The 17,878-nt window shown below is 35.4% G+C and overlaps 1 protein-coding gene across 3 annotated transcripts in view; it reads right to left on the reverse strand.

The window, feature by feature from the left end:
* rump (heterogeneous nuclear ribonucleoprotein rumpelstiltskin) overlaps positions 1 to 17,878 on the reverse strand; it is an 83,660-nt gene that overhangs the window by 39,332 nt on the left and 26,450 nt on the right. For 2 of the 3 annotated variants that reach the window (XM_089108224.1, XM_089108216.1), the window contains exons 6-9: positions 15,197 to 15,355; positions 6,543 to 6,698; positions 5,674 to 5,781; positions 2,287 to 2,452 (exon numbers count right to left, since the gene is read on the reverse strand). In XM_089108224.1, the coding sequence (XP_088964350.1) occupies positions 2,287 to 2,452; positions 5,674 to 5,781; positions 6,543 to 6,698; positions 15,197 to 15,355 (589 nt within the window). The remainder of the gene's footprint in view (positions 1 to 2,286; positions 2,453 to 5,673; positions 5,782 to 6,542; positions 6,699 to 15,196; positions 15,356 to 17,878) is intronic. The other variant, XM_089108232.1, reaches the window with a different exon arrangement.

Consider the following 17,878-nt stretch of genomic DNA (forward strand, 5'->3'; position numbering starts at 1 on the left):
GGAGGCACCCTGTACGACGTGATTTGAGTATTCAGGAATTAAAAGCCTTAACACAAGAATGTTCAAGAGCGGGGTTTGGGGCGGCAGCCCCAATCTTTAACTCCTGACACGATCAGCTAACAGTTAGTCAAGCAATAATAAGTAATAAACTGTACAAAAACGTGCAGAAATTATTTGAAAAAAACTACGTTTTCTAAAGAGTTAAAGAGGCTGAGTTACAAGTCGAACCTAAAACGTATAGGATTAGGAGGCACAGTTAGGGCTACCACCCCAAACCCCGCTTTCGCAGCCTTTAAATATAAAAAAATTTCTTTAAACTGAAAGTAAGGAGCGACATTAAAACTTAAAAGAACAGAAATTATTCCGTATATAAAGAGGCTGTGCCCTCTCAACGCCTCGCTCTTTACGCTAAAGTTTTTATTGTTTAAAAAAAGAGTTGTGAGAAAGTCAAACTTTAGCGTAAAGAGCGAGGCGTTGAGGAGGGCACAGCCTCTTTCATATACGGAATAATTTCTGTTCTTTTTAAGTTTTAATGTCGCTCCTTACTTTCAGTTTAAAGAAATTTTTTTTATATTTAAAGGCTGCGAAAGCGGGGTTTGGGGGTGGTAGCCCCCAAACTGTGCCTCCTAATCCCTGTACGTTTTAAGGTTCGACCTTGTAACTCAGCCTCTTTAACTCTTTAGAAAACGTAGTTTTTTTCAAATAATTCTTATAAAAAAACCGATTATCCTGAAATAACTTACGTCTGGAAAATATTTTCCAAAAAAATAGTTACCATTTAAAAAGGAGCAATTAGTGGACATACTTTCCATATTCTTATAAAAAAAACCGATTATCCTGAAATAACTTACGTCTGGAAAATATTTTCCAAAAAAATAGTTACCATTTAAAAAGGAGCAATTAGTGGACATACTTTCCATATTCTTATAAAAAAAAACGATTATCCTGAAATAACTTACGGCTGGAAAATATTTTCCACAAAAATAGTTACCATTTAAAAAGGAGCAATTAGTGGACATACTTTCCATATTCTTATAAAAAAACCGATTATCCTGAAATAACTTACGTCTGGAAAAAATTTTCCACAAAAATAGTTACCATTTAAAAAGGAGAAATTAGTGGACATACTTTCCATATTCTTAAAAAAAAAACGATTATCCTGAAATAACTTACGGCTGGAAAATATTTTCCAAAAAAATAGTTACCATTTAAAAAGGAGCACTTAGTGGACATACTTTCCATATTCTTATAAAAAAACAGATTATACTGAAATAACTTACGTATGGAAAATATTTTCCAAAAAAATAGTTACCATTTAAAAAGGAGCAATTAGTGGACATACTTTCCATATTCTTATAAAAAAACCGATTATCCTGAAATAACTTACGTCTGGAAAATATTTTCCAAAAAAATAGTTACCATTTAAAAAGGAGCAATTAGTGGACATACTTTCCATATTCTTATAAAAAAAACCGATTATCCTGAAATAACTTACGTCTGGAAAATATTTTCCACAAAAATAGTTACCATTTAAAAAGGAGCAATTAGTGGACATACTTTCCATATTCTTATAAAAAAACCGATTATCCTGAAATAACTTACGTCTGGAAAAAATTTTCCAAAAAAATAGTTACCATTTAAAAAGGAGCAATTAGTGGACATACTTTCCATATTCTTATAAAAAAAACCGATTATCCTGAAATAACTTACGGCTGGAAAATATTTTCCACAAAAATAGTTACCATTTAAAAAGGAGCAATTAGTGGACATACTTTCCATATTCTTATAAAAAAACCGATTATCCTGAAATAACTTACGGCTGGAAAATATTTTCCACAAAATTATTTACCATTTAAAAAGGAGCAATTAGTGGACATACTTTCCATATTCTTATAAAAAAAACCGATTATCCTGAAATAACTTACGGCTGGAAAATATTTTCCACAAAAATAGTTACCATTTAAAAAGGAGCAATTAGTGGACATACTTTCCATATTCTTATAAAAAAACCGATTATCCTGAAATAACTTACGGCTGGAAAATATTTTCCACAAAAATAGTTACCATTTAAAAAGGAGCAATTAATGGACACACTTTCCATATTCTTATAAAAAAAAATTCCAGAAGAAAGAGAAGAAACTCCCCAAGCTTAAAAAAACGAAGTGATGCAGAGTATAGAAAAGTCAAAGGGAACATAAACGTCAATCCCCTTTCAGGAAAGTGGCTAAATAGGATTATGATGTCTGATAACACAATTATACGTTTAAAACAAGAAATAGAAAATACCTTTTCATATCAGATGGTAAATCCAGTGGCCTGTCACCAAATAGTTCTTTCCTTTCGTACATTCTTTCTCTGATCGCGCTGCTTGGAGATGGAGCATATCCACCCATGGGAGGACCGCCTTGTCCTCCATATTGAGAGGGGCCCGAATGCCTGTCTCCCATCCCACCTAAAATAGATGTACGCGTAAATTAACCTGCGAAATAAAACCCTTTTTTTAAGAATCAGAAACTATGCAATCACAAGAAACTCTTTCAAAAAAGAATTTTCAATGTGAAAGCGGCTAATTTGGATTCTTGATGTGTTGCTGAAAATTCAATTTTATTACGGAGAGATTGGCTAAGAAACTTCTTGATTTCATTCGATCTTTGGCAAGTTGAGAAAATTTCAAAGAGAACAGGCAGTTGTTCAGACAGTTCAAGAATGAGTTATTAGTTAAAGCCTTAGTACTAGGAGTGGAAAGGGGAGTAAAGTTGTTATCCTTGATAAAGTGAATTATAACAAAAAAAAATTAGAAATTTTTATCCGACACATACATTTATGAGTTGGCAAATATTTGTTACAAGTTTTTCCACAGTGTTTATTCTGATCATATTGATAAATTTACCCATGGATTACGACTAAAACTAAGGAAGCTGAAGAGCGAAAGACTCATTACTCCGCAAACTAGAATAAACTTATCTGATAGAATGAGCTAATCCACTCCTAAACTGTAGGGCCTTCCAAAAATCCAAAAATAAAGGCCTTTCCTCTGTAATCCTTTTTACATTCAACCGACCACCAAAATGAGAAAATGGATGGCTAGGCAATTTTACCCCATTAAAAAAAGTTCGCCAAGTCAAAAAATTAAAATGTTTCAACATAAAAAGACAGATTTTCGTCACCTGCTTAGGACCATGGAGGACACCACACAAGATTCTTATCGTACCTGAATACTCCGGATCCTAATCTTCGAATAAACCTTGAAACTAGAATATAATTTCAAGTTACATTTTTCAGCATTGCTTAAACATCAAAAAGAGCATCAGCCCTGAACTTCCGATTTATATAAAACTTACCCGAGATGAAACATCTTTTCATTAAACCAAACTCCCACAAGCATGTTCGGGAAGATTGTGCAGTACCTGGATCGAATTATCTTAAAGATATCATGTCCTGAATGGTAATACCATCAAGCAGATTTAGGCTATTACAGAAAGAAGAAAGAAAAATGTTACTTTAAAGCTTATTCTCCGCATACCATAATTCCAATTACACATGTAAAAAATCTTAACCCTGTTACCTAAAATCCCGTAATTGATGGAATATTATGGGCTATTATCTTAGGAAACCCAACCTTAATGTCGCTTTAAAAATGAAACAAAATAATTTTTTCAACAGCAGCAAAGACAAATCAGCTCCGTTTAGGTATTGGTTTTTCTTGAGTAATTAGTTTTTAAGACTGCTTCTATATTGCAACGACTCACCAACAAAAATGACAGAGGTTGTATTGACACATACGAAGTTGTGTCACCAGCACAAGAGTTTAACTCCGCTACCCATCACGTTTACAACATCCACGATCGTTTGATTCTTTTTGATGACCCCATCACAACTGTTTCTATTAAAGGTCTCCAAATGTTCCGGAAGGCGGTTGAAACCAAGAAACACATTCATAGAAAATTCACCCTCAATAAGGATACCGAGGTGACCTTCCCGACTCCCAATTATCCCCCCCCCCCACTGATTTTGGTTCTTCTGTTTATCTCAATCTTGCCTATTTGGACATGTTGGCCTCAGATGGTTCTTATAACTTTGTTTTTCCGAAGATTTGTCTTTTCATTTTATTTAGCGAATTTTATCTTCTTTTTTTTTAGATTATTAGAATATTTCGACTCGACCAAGAGATTTACATTTCTTCAGGTTTTCACAGGCTGAAACTTTTCCTCGTTTTATTTATTTTACATTTTTTGGTAGACCATGCTTAGCCATTCTGGCCTTAGAAGTTTTTTTTGTCCGAGGTCGAGTTTCTGTATTTCTCACTATGTCTCTTGTGTTAATTTTGTTCAATTTACTTTAACTTGATTGTTAATTTTAATTTCTGTCCTTTTTAGGTTTCATTTATTTATTCTTTTAGTATTCATCAGGCTTAAATTTAGTAGACGATATATAGAGCCGATAGCTGTATTTCTAACCCCCAAGAATATTGACAATATTGAGTCTAACTTTATTTGATTTTTACAAAATTTCCTTCAATTCGCCAGAGTTTGTTGAAATTTAAATTGAAAAACTAATAGAAATAACAGGGGAACATTCCTTTACTAATACAGTTTCGTGTATTATCTGATATTCCATTATTCCACTGATTCGTGGAATATCTTGCTTTCCTCAGTCATTGAAGAAGTGTTGAATAATTTAACCATGGTTTAACAGGTACTCGATTTTAATCAGTTCACTTCCTTGTTTTACACTCTAAATTAAATTAGTTCAGTGATTATTAGGTGCACTAAATTTCTTTCTAGGATTATATAAATCTTTCGTATTGTTACTGTCTTTTTTGCTTCTTTTCACATTTTTATTTAAGGAGGTGGGAGGGTATACTTACTAGAAAATTTTTTAGCAGCATATATTTTGCTTTAAGCTAACTGCATACATAAATAAAGAGAAACATATATTTTCAGGTAATTCAAGAACGATAATCATAGCTCCAGATCAGTCTTTCCAATTTATATTTGTACTTAATATCTTTTCGTAAACTAGCTTCAAGAATCGGTCTATGAAATATGTTCAAGTGACTACAGTCACTATCAGTCGACACTACAAACGCTACCAGCATGATTGATATCTTGAATGTTCATGTGCTGTGTAACTAGAAGTATAGTATTAACTGCTTTCCAACTTAGAGAAAACAGAATCTTCTTTATTTAATCACCGTAAAAAATTAAATAAAATAAAAAGGTTATTTCATTTATGACTTTCAAAAAACCACAAGAAGTAAATTTACGCAATCAAAATTTGTTTCATATAAATATAACAATTAAGAAAAGAAATGTACAAAAGAGGTTCAGGGAGTTTATGAATAGGATCATAGCTCCAGATCAATCTTTTCCAGTCAATGTTGCGCTAAACGTCTTTTTCACAAACTTCTAAGCTTGCCAAAACAACAGACTTTAAGCGCTAAATTATCGAATAGGTTATATTTTGGTTTACAGCTTCACTGTCCAGTAAAATTTAAAAGAAAAAAGTTAAATTTTGCTAACAAACAGAGGTATCCCATGTCGAGGGAGAATGGACAGCCCCCCTAAAAAAACTGTTCTAAAATTGTCAGAATTCCACGTTACACTTGATACATTGATGTACTGACTCTGTATTCCTGACAAATATATACCTATTCAAAAAATCTTAACAAACCTCCCATTCCTCCACTTATTGATGCTCCAATGCCACCCAGTCCACTTATTCCACCAACACCAGGACCACCTGGCGGCATATTGCTTTGACCAAGTCCTCCCATGCTCGCTACAAGAAAAATATTATCGACCTTATTTTGAGATAATAAATCGTAGAAAAAAAAATTAAAGACTACAGAACTATCAGAAAATTAAAAATTAAGATGTCAACTAAGAGTAATAAAAAGAAATAAACAATAAAAAACTCAAGAAAAAATGTTGAAGGATCACCATGAAGTCGGTCTTCACCAAAGTTTTAACAGTTTTAAATTAATTCTATTCAAATTTATACAGACTAATTGGATAAACAGCGTTTTCATTTAAGCACACAGAAAACCCTAGACATAACGGAGAGCTGGGTTCAGAAGGGCAATCAAAACTTACGAAAACTTTTCTTTTTCTAATAAACTTGTTTTTCAAATATTTCCGAAAATCTCAACCAGAGGAAAAACATGCCAGAATATGGTTTAGTAGAGGGATAGAGAATATGGATATATACAAGGACGAGCGTGGGAATTAAAAAATTGTCATGACATTTTCCAGATATGCAATGCAATGTATGCACAAAAAAATCGGGTTAAGTTAGACCCCTTTCTACTCCACCATATGAATTTGGATATGTAAAATCAAATCCAAAGAACATCCAAAGCTTCTTATATAAAAAAATCTTTTAGCTTTAGTTGTGAGGTTAAAAGGAGGTAAATATCTATTACAATGGAAGGCTTCATAAAATTTGAATGAAGACTATCGCAATATATGCTATACCATGCAGCTTAGAGAAGTCCTAAACTTTTCTAGGAGCATAACTATAAGCTGAAATGAAATACTCACCCAGGGCAGAAAGATCTGGTCCTCCAGAACTACCAGGAGCACCTGTTAGGTTACCAAGAAGACTCAGAACTCCCTGCAATCCTCCAAGAGCGGCTAATTGAGGATTTGGTGGGCCTCCGGGTCCCATTCCACCACCCATTGATCCTGGCCCCATTCCTAGAAGAAACGAGAACTTTATTAGAAAGATGGTCATAGTTGGTCGCCGACTAGTTGATTGGTCTGCTTTATCTAGTGGTTGGTCGAATTTATCAAAAACAACAAAAAAACATGCTTCATATAGAATTTAAATTATAATGATTGATCTTTCAAAGAAAAAAAAGTCAATCCTTTATTATCAAAATAATGGTTGCTTTCATTTAAGGAAGCAATAACACATTTTAAGATAAAATATAGGCAGATCGTATTGACTAACATATAACCAGGATCATAGCAAGCGTATTACGCATACAGACACTCATTAAATGCACTACTAGTACTACTAACACCTTATTGCAGCACTAAACCACCCGAGGCCAAAGCAGCAACCCTGACTCCTTCATCCCAATCTAAACCAAGCTCCACTCTTTACCCCTCGCGTGATGCTCCAACGTCCTTAAATACTTTCTTATGACCCATTCCCACCAAATTGGGGAACGACCTGCTTTTGGTTTGACCCCAGAATGATGGCCAAACAATCTTAACCTTTCTTTCATTATAGCACTAGAATCAATTATTAAATTTTGATTTTTATTCGTTTTAGGATAAGTTCATTGATCTATGGCAATATTTGTTATTTTTGTGATTGATATGATTTTTCATTTCAATTTCTGTTGGTTTGGGTCTCATTTGCTCACTGAAAATAATTTCTGTTTGTTTTCTGTAAATACTCGAACTGAAACATTCTGTTCGAGTTCATCTACATAGACAGGTAAATTCATTTTTATTAAATACATATTAGGTCAAATGAAAGTTTGAAGCAGGAATCAGAATGATTCCTGCTCATTAGAAAAGGGACTTGATGACCTGTCAAGGGACTTTTAGGAGTAAAAAAAAAGGGACCAATAGGGACCTAAGTGGGAAGAGATTTTGATTACCATTCAGGGTCAAAACATCCCTTTGCTCATGAATCACAAAGAGTTGTCAAGTCACCCTTAAAATCATCATATTCATGAGAATTGGAAGGAACTCATTATCCCTGAAAATGGGTCACTTGTCTGTGTTTTCCCATTTTCTTTTTGTTCAAACTTTCGGTTATGCTTATTTAAAAAAAAAAAAAAAAGCAACTTCAAGATTAGAAAAAATTAAAAACAATCAATAAGACTTCAGCTTGCAAGCTAACTCATTCACCTCTTCAACTTCTTTGAGAGATTGGTGAACTTGCTTATCAGGTCCCACTTCCTCTTTTGTATGTCCTTTTCAGTCCGCTCTTTTTCATCTTCTCGTGCTTTCATGGCACCCTCTTGTAGCGAATTTGCCAAGGCGATGTCCACAGAATCCTTTGAAGGTACCACTCTCTGTAAGCAATCGGTAGCCTCTTTCAAGAACGCATCAACGATTGCCCGTTTTGTTTTTCAGATGCCCCCTTTTCTTGCAATGATTCCTCAAGTATATCTAGCCCTTTTTTTTGCAAGAGATGTAAAATAGGTTCAGCTCCCTATCTTTCTCTTGATTTTGGACGCTTCGTTCAGAAGCTCTTTATTTTGCCTTGCTTTCTAGTCTTATTATTTTAACCGAGCCAAAGTCGACAACTCTTCGGAAATAGGAAAACTTTCGGGTGTGCCTCCATGTGTGTTCAATTCCTTAATCACAAACAGCTTTGCCTTCAGAATTCTTTCATACATGGAGGCTCTGTCCGACAGAAGAGGTCTTCCCGAGAGTGAGCTATGTAAGCACTGTCATGCAATAATGTTAACACACCTTTTACAAGCTTACACTAAAGCGTATACTTTTGTCCAACAAAAGCATCCTTCAAAGAGAAGATTTGGTGCCAGTAATGGTCAACATTAGAAGGCATTGGTTCTACTGAGTTCTCGGTTTGCAGAAATATCCAGTCACTTCTAACATTGTCAACGCTTATTCCTAATGAGATCTCTCAAGTGATAACAACTATATCTGATAGACTTTTAGATCTTTTCCTTTCCTTGGGATCCAGGCACCTAGGGACTTCGAGAGGGCTATTAGAAGAGATGGAAAACTTCACGATCAAGTGTTTGGCAGCTACCGTAAAATGCCTTTCGCACCCTTTGACAGAATCCTTGTATTTCTGCCAAGGTGAGTTTCTGAACATCTAATGCAAACTCAATCTGCACACCTATGATAATGAACTGGAAATAGTTGTCCAAGTTCTCAAGCAAACTGGTACAAATTTCATCAACAGACATGAGAATGTCAGGTTTCAGAAGTCTTGCAAAAACAGTGAGAAGTAAGTTTTTCAAATTAGCATGAAGAGCTTGCACAAGGGGATCGTTTTTTCTTCTGAAATGCTGCCGTGAATTTCGTAAAAAGGCTCGACGACGAATACAAGAATTTGAGTTCTGCAATCATAGATTTCCTTTTTAGGTTGCTTACAATCTTGAAATACTTTGCAGATGACGCAACATTCTTCAAATGTTTCTTGGATGGCATGTAATGCATAAAATACTTCAAGAGTGCCAATTGATCAATTGCTCGGCAAACAAAAGGACCCAACGTCAGGCACCTTATTGAGAAGTACAGAATGAAACTATTGTATGGGATACTTTTATTTTTCTGGCATTCTCGAAAATCTTCCATCTTGCAGGCCAGCCAAGGAAAGAAATGCCTCAAGATGACAACCAAGTTAGATGACTCCTCTCCAAATTCCTGGAGCCCTTTCATGAGTGCGTTTTGCACAGCATGGATGTTAAACGTTCCAAATTTCATAAGCTCTTCTGAAGACTTTTTCTTCTTGAATGCGTTCATTTGCAAACATACCTATTGACATTAGGCCCATTCTTGCCATTCATTATTAGTCTTTCAAGAAGACCAAAAGCACACTCTAATCTGTAGCCTTTTCTTCTGCACTGTGTGTAGATTCGTCGTATTCAAGAAAGAAGTGAACTTCGCCCATATCCTTCATAAGATTATGTTTACAGTCTGGGTGAAGTGCATCAGTTGTCAAGCACATAGCTTTCTTCACACTCAACATCCTGGGTGGTAGCTTACCAGGGAACACGGCTTAGACATCAATGATTTAGTCACACAAACCTGTAGACATCAAAGCTTGCAAGGACGTGAGTACCCATATGATTTCTGCTTTGTATGCACTATCTTTGTCGCAAAACATCTCAAAAGTTTTACCCCCATTTCTAGCTGATGGCTCTTCTGAAACTGTTGCCTAGCAGATCCACACAATCGTAACTGCGACGGATTGAGATGGATTGCAACCTGTTTCTTGTGCTCATCCAATTAAGCATGCTGATTCAAGGTGTAAAAGCCTTTGCAACAGCTAAAATTTTTCCAGCATATTTTGCAGTAAAAGATAGCTCATCATCACCAATTCTATAACATTTGTTTATCTCTTGCCACTCATGTCTCCTTTGGCTAACCAGGAGCAACATAATTTGTAGTTGTCCATGTTCTTTCCTAAATAAACTTCAGAGACTTGAAAGACAAGTAGATTTGAAAACAGCAGGAAAAACGCAGAGTACAAGATTTTTGTTATCTGAATATTCCACTCATGGTTCTCTCCTCAACTCACTAAACCTGTTATTAGTTTATTAACTAACATTTACAAGGAAAGAATATAGAATTTGTAACATTGGAATACAAGTCAATTCAAATATATTCGTACTGGTATGGTTCATTTTACTGGTATGGTGCAGTAAAAGTCACAAGATCCCTATCTCTCATCTTTATGGCATCTATAGAAACGGGAAAACTCTCTAGTTTCTGGAAAAAGGTAATTATCATCCCAATCTTCAAGAAAGGTGAAAAACAAAACCCAATCAATTTCAGGGCCATAAGCTTTACATGCATCACTTGTAAAATCCTTGAGTTCATCATAGCAGACAAATTACTAGAATAGCTTCTAACTGAAAAGTTAATCACCAAAAGGTAGTTTGGATTCCTAAGACACGGGTCAGCTGAATCCCAGCTACTCCTAGTTACAAACACCTGGAGACTAAACCTCGAAAAAGGCATACAAGTCGACCCAATATACCTTGATCTTAGTAAAGCCTTCAATGAAGTTTCTCATTCAAAAATCCTTCATAAGAAACTTTGGGATTACGGGCAAAGCTCTTGCCTGGATCACGAATTTTCTGGCAGGCAGAACTTAGAGGGTGAAAGTAGATGGCCACATTGGCAGAGTTGTGACAAAAGCATCTAACGGTATTCCACAAGGTCCTGCTCTTAAATCATTTAGCAAACGACTTGCTTGACAACATTAACTCAGATATCGCACTCTATGCTGACGATACAAGGCTTTTCAGATCTATCGAAAGCCCAAATGATATTCAAGAACTGCAGACCGACTTGAACAAGACAGCCGATTGAACGAGGACGTGGGAAATTGAGGTCATCACAAACAAAAGCTCCCACCTCTGCTTTGGACCCCAGAATTTCAAGTCAACCTACAGCTTTAACACCAGTCTAATACCAAAAACATCTTTGAGCGGGACCTCGGAGTAAAAATAGAGTGAGCTAAAATTCACAAACCACTACGAATCCATCGTGAGCAAAGCTTCGAAAGTAGCCGGTCTTATTCAAAGAAACTTCACCCTAAACGATCCTCAGCTTTTTTCAACTCTATTCAAGTCTCTTGTTCGGTCTATCATTGAATATGGTCATCCGAAAATAAGACCTCACCTTCAAAAAGACACTGCTGTACTTGAGAAGATTCAGCGAAGAGCAACAAAATCTGTACCAAAACTAAGAGACCTCTCCTACTGTGAACAGTTGGAAAAGCTGTCACATCCTTCCATCTCCTTATAGAGTCCTCCGAGGTGATCTTATTGAAACTTTCAAGCTATGTCACAAGTACTACAATAACATTAGACCAGAGGAAATACTCTTCTTTAACACAAATAATCTGCGAGGACACAAATTTCAGCTAAAACTAAACATTTTCAATAAAGAAGTTGGAAAGTGGGCCCTCTCAAACCAAGTAGTCAAGGAATGGAACAAACTCCCCAAGAAGAGGTTATGGCTGACTCTACCAACTCTTTTAAGAACAGTATTGACAAGTTTTTAGTGAAAATATATTTTTATAGAGGCGAAAGCGTTTTTATTGCAGTATATTATTATTATTATTATGAAGCTACAAAAAATTATCTATCCTTGAATGTTACCATGATACGGGCAATCCATCCCAACCGCCCTATAGGCCACTGTTACTCTCTCTCCTTAAACAGTATTACAATGTGACACATCTATCCCACCCACCATTTAGGCCAATTTTGTGCTGTTGTTAGCTGCTAATATTTATAACAGTTAATAGGCACTTTGGCCGAAGACATAGTTTCCATTGTTTTATTGGTTCTTTCTAAACTGCAACAGCATAACCAAGAGACCAGAAAAAGTGCATTTGTGGAGAAGCTATATTATCTAAAGTGTGTGTTTCAAACATATCATGCTTCAGTTTTCAAATATACCATTCTCCCAAATAGGGGATTTTAGGGACTTCTGTGGAAGTTAAGGGACTTTCTGCATAAAAAGGGACTTCAGCCCAAAAAGACTTTAGGGACTAATTCCGAGCCCTGTCATGGCGAAAAAACATCTTTAGTGTATTGGAAAGATAATTTTAGCCCCTTCCCACCATCAAGTCAACACTTGAGGTCCGTATGGTCCCCTAACCCTCCATAAAACAATCGACAACGCAACCCAGGCCATTTCAGAGATATTGTAGATACACTTTTTGATAACCTCCTATTATATAGTGTCTTTTGATGAATCTCGCTACTTATACTTGATTGAATTCTAATTGTAATAGACGCAATGTTCTGATAGCACGGTAACACTTAGCACCTTTTGATTTATCTCAATACTTAACCGTGAAGGGATTTAAAGACCGATTGCAACTTAAAGTACACCCAATACCATCAAGTCAAAACTTGAGGTTCATTTGGTCGCCCTAAAACTCCATAAAAGAATCGACTACGCCACCCAGGCCATTTCAGAGATAATGTAGAAACACTTTTTGATAGCCTCCTATTATATAGTGTTTTTTGATGAATCTCGCTACTTAGACTTGATTAAATTCTAATTGTAATAGACGCGCTATTCTGATAACACGGGAACACTTAACATCTTTTGATTTACCTCAATACTTAACCGTGAAGAGATTTCAAGTCAGATTGCAACTTAAAGTATACCCCTCGCACAAAATTTGAAGCCGTTCTCGAGAAGGCCCAAGTCTTTCTTATTATCAAGCCAGGATTTCCCAATAGGCTCAATAGGCCCGGGTCTTGGGGCGCAGAATATCAAAGGATGCAATAAATTATCACTGACTGATTTCTTTTCTTAACAAAAACTGGACCAATAAAAAAAGTTCTATGACTATCTACCTTAGTTCTGCCCTATCAACAAGTGAAATGACATCAGTTTTATACAATCCTAAAAAAGGCTTATGCCCGATTTGCCTCTCACTCAAGACTATCTGTCTTAGTTTTTTCTCCAATTAGCTATTGCTTGATGCCAGTAACTTGATTTTAATTCAAAAATCAATGGACTCCGTCAAAGTGCCCAGTGTACTCAGCTGCCATGCACCCTTTTCAAAGAAAAGTGATTTTAAAACAACACAGGAATTCCGGTGCGACTTATGAACTGGCAGATTTCTCCCAAGAATGGCAGATTAGAGTTCGGTATCACTTCTCTCTTTCATTACTTTTGGCTAATCAGTTGCGTTGGGTTCTGGGTTTCTACAAACCTGAAATTTTCAAACCTCCCCAAAAATCTCGCAAAAAAGGAGCGGCTAAAGTGCCTGGGCCTAAGAGCAACAAAGCTTTAAATCCGGCCCTGCCCGAGATAGTTCAGACATGATATTTTGATGTTGGATGCACATAGTCTTAACCGCTCAAAATCCACAATTCCTCCTCCTCCCCTCGAGTTTCCGTTTGACTTTTCAATCTGATATCCCAAGCTGTTCTGGAGATATTGCAAATGGGTCATTGTGATAATCTGGAAACACAGACTCACTACTTTACTCTGCATAGATTATACACAGTTCCACAGGAGCCTAATGCAAAAAGGTTTGGTGGATCAGAAACTAAAACCATTCAGCCCTCCCACCCAACATTGAATTTGAAGTCCCTTTATCCCCTCCTTTCCCCAACAGAACAAGAGAGTTTCCACTTCATTTCCTTGAAAATATTGAATAAGATATGCTGTTTATGAGGGATTCATGATATGTTATTTCAATGACCTGGATGTACGTGGTGTTTTTCGATTTAACTTAACATTTCCTTTTATCTCCCGATACCATATATGAGGTCCACATTAATAAGGACCTTCAAAAGTGAGATGTGTTACAAATAACAAAGAAAAAATATTAGGGTGTAGTTAAGTCAACAGATGAAGGTATCCACGATCCGCGAGCACTGGTGTCAATAGCTGATATTGTCAGTACCGTCAATAACCGGTAAGACCAAAGCGAGGGTTGAAACCTTTAACAATGAAATGTCCAGTTCCGACAGTCTGTTGGAATTCATACTTGCTAGTCAATTTTCACTTTGTTTCTGTTAGGCTAACTACATTATCTTAAATGTAACTAATTAATTTATCCACTTCAACTCTTAAGAAGGTTTTAGTTACGATAAGATACAGACAAACAAAGTGCACCCTGACTGATACTAAGAATCATCTGTAGAAGTTGGTGAAAACCAACAATATAACACACGTATAAATTCCAGATTGTAGTTTCTTACTATATTTTTCTGTTTTGAAGCAGCTTGCATAGCCAGGGAAAGAGTAGTTCAACAGTTTTATAAGTACAAAAAGTAATAAAGCAATAAAGCATCATAAAAAAATCCCTAGTAATCCGTTTAGAGCACTTAATTATTAGATTAAGCCCAATTTAACTTTTTGTTCTTATACTCCATTACACAATCAACAGGAGCTAGAATCTAACATTCGACGCGTAAAGCAGCCCCTCTAAAACTAATGTCCTAATACTTACAGTCAAAGTTTCAACTGCAAGTGTTTTTCGATATTTTTTGACCGCCTAAGGGCTTAGATCTTCATCAAACTTAGGGCGTTTATTATTACTTTTATTTTTCCCTTGGTATTGTTTCGTAGCATGGTCCTTCGAGCCTAGCTTTGGGTTTGGTGCTAAAAATTTTTGTATTTACATTAAATTATTGGACTACTAAAGAAAATAAGAAACAAGTTATAAATACGCTTATTAAAATTTCAACATATCACATGCAAATTGGGTTTTTGGATATATTCATTCCACTGAGAGCAAGCGTCCACTCAAATTTTGACAGCAATAGAGGCGCTGGAGCTACTAATGACACTGTCATCTTTCTCAAACTATTTAAAAGAAGGCAACTAGTTTTAGTAACTGCAAGAATGAGACTCAATTACCTGACAAACAAATTTGTAACTCCCTGTTATGTTATCATATCGAAACTGGAACTGTAACGAAACTATTCAATAGCATGTAACGATTGAATGATAAGCAAGATAAACAGTGAAACGCACAAAAAAAAACTTACTTTGGTAGTCAGGAACAGGTGGTCCTCCAGGAGCAATGCTCATGCCAATGCTTTTAAGTCCTTCCGGAAGTTTTGATGGCATACCACCTTCTTGCGCATCCTTCTCGTCAAGACGAACAGACATCTTTCGGTCATACAGAGTTTGGTTATTAAACATCGCTAAAGAAAAAAAGGGTTATAACTTTTTGGGCCCATTTACTTGCACGAATTCGCAGATAACATTTTACAATATTAAGATGGCTAGTACACAAAAGTTAGTGCTTCAACAATAAAAATTACTTCACTTTAGGCCCTTGAGAGGCATTTAGGGCACCCAAGAAGAATCACCAATCATTTCTCATCGATACGACCGCCCTGATGTTTCCCAATCGAGTTCAAGTAAGACGATGATATTTTGCATGTCGAGTCTTAAGTGTAGCTGCGTCTACACTTATGGTAGCTCTATGGAGTCTTGTGGTAGCTGCGTCTTAAGCGTCTTTGGGACGTCTTTTTACTCTGGAACCCCTGGCTGCAGCTAAAGAACGATCTTGGGGAGTTAAGTTTCAGATGTTTAAACCACGTGCCCAAGATATCTCCAATTCCTATCCTTCATGGCTTCACTTATTAGAGGCGAGGACGTCTTTTGCCGAATATCAGTATTTGATAATATTTAAATTAAATTAACATTTATGATATGATCAATCTTAAGCACATATTGTCGAACTCATTTCCAGCTGCAGGTCTAAGTATCATTTATCCAAAACATAGAAGTGCGGAGAGGACTTTGCTATTGAGGATAATAGCTGTAGTCACAGAGAATACTTTTCAGTTTTCCAGATCTTTGCTGGCTTTATAAAAGAGCCATTGTCGTGGCAAATCCAAAGCTTTACTTCCTGTAGACACAACCCAGTATTATATACTTCAGAGATTTAAACTCAACAGCCAGTTCGTTCATCTGATTATAAAGCCGAATACCTAACGGGGAAGTAGGTTTTGTCATGTTTAGTGTTATTAACATTGATCCCCAGGACAAAAGGTTTGACCTCAATTACTACCTTGGTTAAGGTATTGCTGAAGTTTAAGCTTCTAGGGCCTAAGTTATAACAAGATTTGCAACCATTTATCGTTGGAATAAAAATAAGATATATAATAACTAAACAATCGAAATGAAAATCAGATACAAGGAAGAAGATTCTGTTCAGGCATAAAAGTTGTACAATAAGAAGTATGGAATGCAAAAGATTATTCCATTCAATTACAAGCCCCAGTTAAATCTTTGTTAATACAAATAGTTACAGCAAAATTTTGAACACTAGTCAACGGAGAGCAGAGCTCAATATGAAAACATAATACATATGTAACTCTGTATGAAATGAATGCATTTATATATATATATATATATATATATATATATATATATATATATATATATATATATATATATTTTCTGGAATAAAACGGCTCCATATTTTTTCGGGAAAATTGGCATCCTTGGATATTCTGGCCTAAAAAAACGATTTAGATAAAAAATATTTGCATACATTTTGACAAGGGACTATAACAGTTCAGAAACCTTAAAAAAGGAAACAAAAAATTCGAAGTTTAGTAGAAATCGTTGTTAGAAATCGGACTGGCGGTAATAATTAAATATCTTTGAATACACATCAGTATGAAAAGACATTAAATCGCGTAAAGAGCAATAAACAGGTATTTGCAGAAATATTTGTATATATTTTAACAAGGGATTACAACAATTCAAAAACCTTAAAAAAGAAAACAAAAAGTTTGAAGCTTAGTAGAAATCGTTGTTAGAAAAACATCATTACCGAATTTCTTCTTAAGACATGAAAAAAAACTGAAAAGATTTTTAAGTTCAGTTCAGAATAGCTAAAGTTATTCCGTAGACTGCAAAAATTACGGTGCCTGAGCAATAATTTTAATGTTTTAATTCAAACTAGAAAATGCCTGAAAATTTTAAAATTTGTTTTTTTTTTGTTAGATAAAATCAACTCGCTACGTTATTACAGGTTTGGACCCAACCTGTTACATAATGTCAGTAGGAAACCACAAAACGATAATTTACAATAATTGCAAATAATGATTCTCTATTTAGACAAGGGATTACAACAATTCAAAAACCTTAAAAAAGAAAACTAAAGTTTTAAGCTTAGTACATATCGTTGATAGAAATCGGACTAGCTTCAATAATACAATATTTTTGAAGAGACAGCAGTTTGAAATGACATTAAATTGCGTAAAGAGCAAAAAACTGGTAATTGCAAAAATATTTGTATACATTTTAACAAGGGAATACAACAATTCAAATACCTTGAAAAAGAAAAACCTTTTGAACGCAACCAGTTATATAGTGTCAGTAGAAAGGCCCAAAAAACGAAAATTTTCAATTATTACAAATAAATGATAAAAAGCTTACAAAAAAAATAATAATAATAATAAGCTTACGGGTTTGAACGCAACCAGTTATATAATGCGAGCAGGACAAACGAAACTCAGAGAAGAGAGAAAGTAACAAAATGAAAAATAAAATCAAAAAGGGTGAAAAAACAAGGATTTTGTCAGCCAGCGAACCATGAAGAAGACAAAATATAAGCAAATATTTCGACAAGGACCTCCGCCAAGTCGTCCTCAGTGCTAAACAAAAACAAAAAAGAGAAGAAAAAAAACCTTTTTTTCACCCTTTTT

The sequence above is a fragment of the Artemia sp. Qi Xiang Cuo genome, chromosome 1, assembly GCF_049724085.1.
Source record: "Artemia sp. Qi Xiang Cuo chromosome 1, ASM4972408v1, whole genome shotgun sequence".
NCBI lineage: Eukaryota > Metazoa > Arthropoda > Branchiopoda > Anostraca > Artemiidae > Artemia > Artemia sp. Qi Xiang Cuo.